The sequence below is a fragment of the Capsaspora owczarzaki genome (assembly GCF_000151315.2).
Source record: "Capsaspora owczarzaki ATCC 30864 unplaced genomic scaffold supercont2.14, whole genome shotgun sequence".
Lineage (NCBI taxonomy): Eukaryota > Filasterea > Ministeriida > Capsasporidae > Capsaspora > Capsaspora owczarzaki.
In genome coordinates, this window is record NW_011887305.1 from 597499 (window position 1) to 598912 (window position 1414).

The following is a 1414-nucleotide window of genomic DNA, read 5'->3' on the forward strand; positions in this document are numbered from 1 at the left end:
GGGGCTCGGGCGAAAAGGAATGAAAAAACGCAAACCATAGCGCGCTTAAATGTCCTTAAACACAAGCTCGAGCTTTTCGGCATTCAGGGGAATGCGAGAAACGCGCTGGTTGGCTTCATCGCGGAAGCGGTTGTACACGGCCTCGTAGACGTTGTCAGTGTGGGCCACTCGGAGCAGTTCCAACAGCGTTCGGGCGCAGCGGAGCATGGCCTCGTAAGGAGTAAACAGATAGAACTGCATGCTGTCGTCCCAGGCGACCTCAGTGGGGCTGGTGATGCGACGCGACACAAACAGCGCCGCACCAGCAATGGTAGACTGAGGGAACTCGAGCATTTCCGCGCTGTACAGGCTCAGCTCGCACATGTACTTGGCAAAGGTGTACGTCTTAGGGCGGCAAGGCGATGCACGGTAGCCACGACGCAGGAAGTGAAGCGGAGACGGGGTGCCGAGGTTGAAGCCAAGAGCAACAAGAATCTCGCTCTCAGCGACGAGCACGTCTTGGCTGGAGAAGAGGTTGTGGGTCAGGGCGACAAACTCGGTGATCTCGGGAATGTAAATTTCCTCGTACTTGGCGGCAATGATAAAGGACGTCAGGCCAATCAGCTGCAGGCGAGTGCGCGGCACTTGGCGCCGTTGGAGGAAGCGATCAAGCACGTGCACAGCCAGGTAGAGGGTCTCCTGCTTGAAGGGCCACGTCTGGTGGACTTGGAAGAGCCAGCCGACAAGAATGGAGCGCATGCGAGCGGTGATCTCGGGCTGGCGGCTCAGGTAGGTGGGGTTGATGGCGTACACGTGCTGGAGGTTGTTCAGGTACTCGTAAATCTCGGCAGCGTACTCGGGCACGTACATGAGGCTCAAGTCGTAGTCCTCCTCGTCAAGGTTTGGCACTCCGGCAGGGATGGGGCGAGTGGGCTTGACGGCGTTGGACAAGCGGGCCTGAGCGGCAGAGATCAATGTCGACTGCGAAGCGCGTGCGTTGACTGCTGCAGCAGCGGCGTTAGCGGCAGGCCACGACGCAAAGGTTGCGTGGCGAGCGAGGGGAGCCATGGCCGAGCTCTTGCCAACTTGCTGGTGGTGGTGGAGGTGCGGGGGCACGGTTTGTTCGGCAGTCTGTTCTGGCGCAGGAGCAATCGACACGCAGCGGTCCAGTGCGGGAAGCGCGGCAGAAGTCGCCACAGCGGCAGCAGCATGCGCGGGAGCCTCGACATGGGTCGAATCGGTATCCATCATCGCATCATAGTAGGTCTCCTCACCGTCGGCGGTGTCCTCCTGAACAGCAAGCTGCTCTTCTTGGTGCGCGTTTTGTTCCTGGCTTCTCGTGCTGCTCCTCGTCCATGTCGTTGTGATGGGAGCTGGATCTGCTGGATTTGCTGCTGGTGCAGTGAGACTGGGCACGTGTGATGGGGGCGAATGC

General features: G+C 59.8%; 1 protein-coding gene across 1 annotated transcript; it reads right to left on the minus strand.

Annotated features, from left to right (window-relative positions):
- Positions 1-1406, minus strand: CAOG_07647 (G2/mitotic-specific cyclin-B). The gene has a single exon (XM_004343471.2). The coding sequence runs from the start codon at positions 1228-1230 to the stop codon at positions 46-48; it is 1185 nt and encodes a 394-aa protein (XP_004343521.2). The 5' UTR covers positions 1231-1406; the 3' UTR covers positions 1-45.
- Positions 1407-1414: the final 8 nt, after the last annotated feature.

Bases quoted from the DNA above. Each gene is read 5' to 3' on its own strand.
- CAOG_07647 (XM_004343471.2), bottom strand. From the start codon at position 1,230: ATGATGGATACCGATTCGACCCATGTCGAGGCTCCCGCGCATGCTGCT.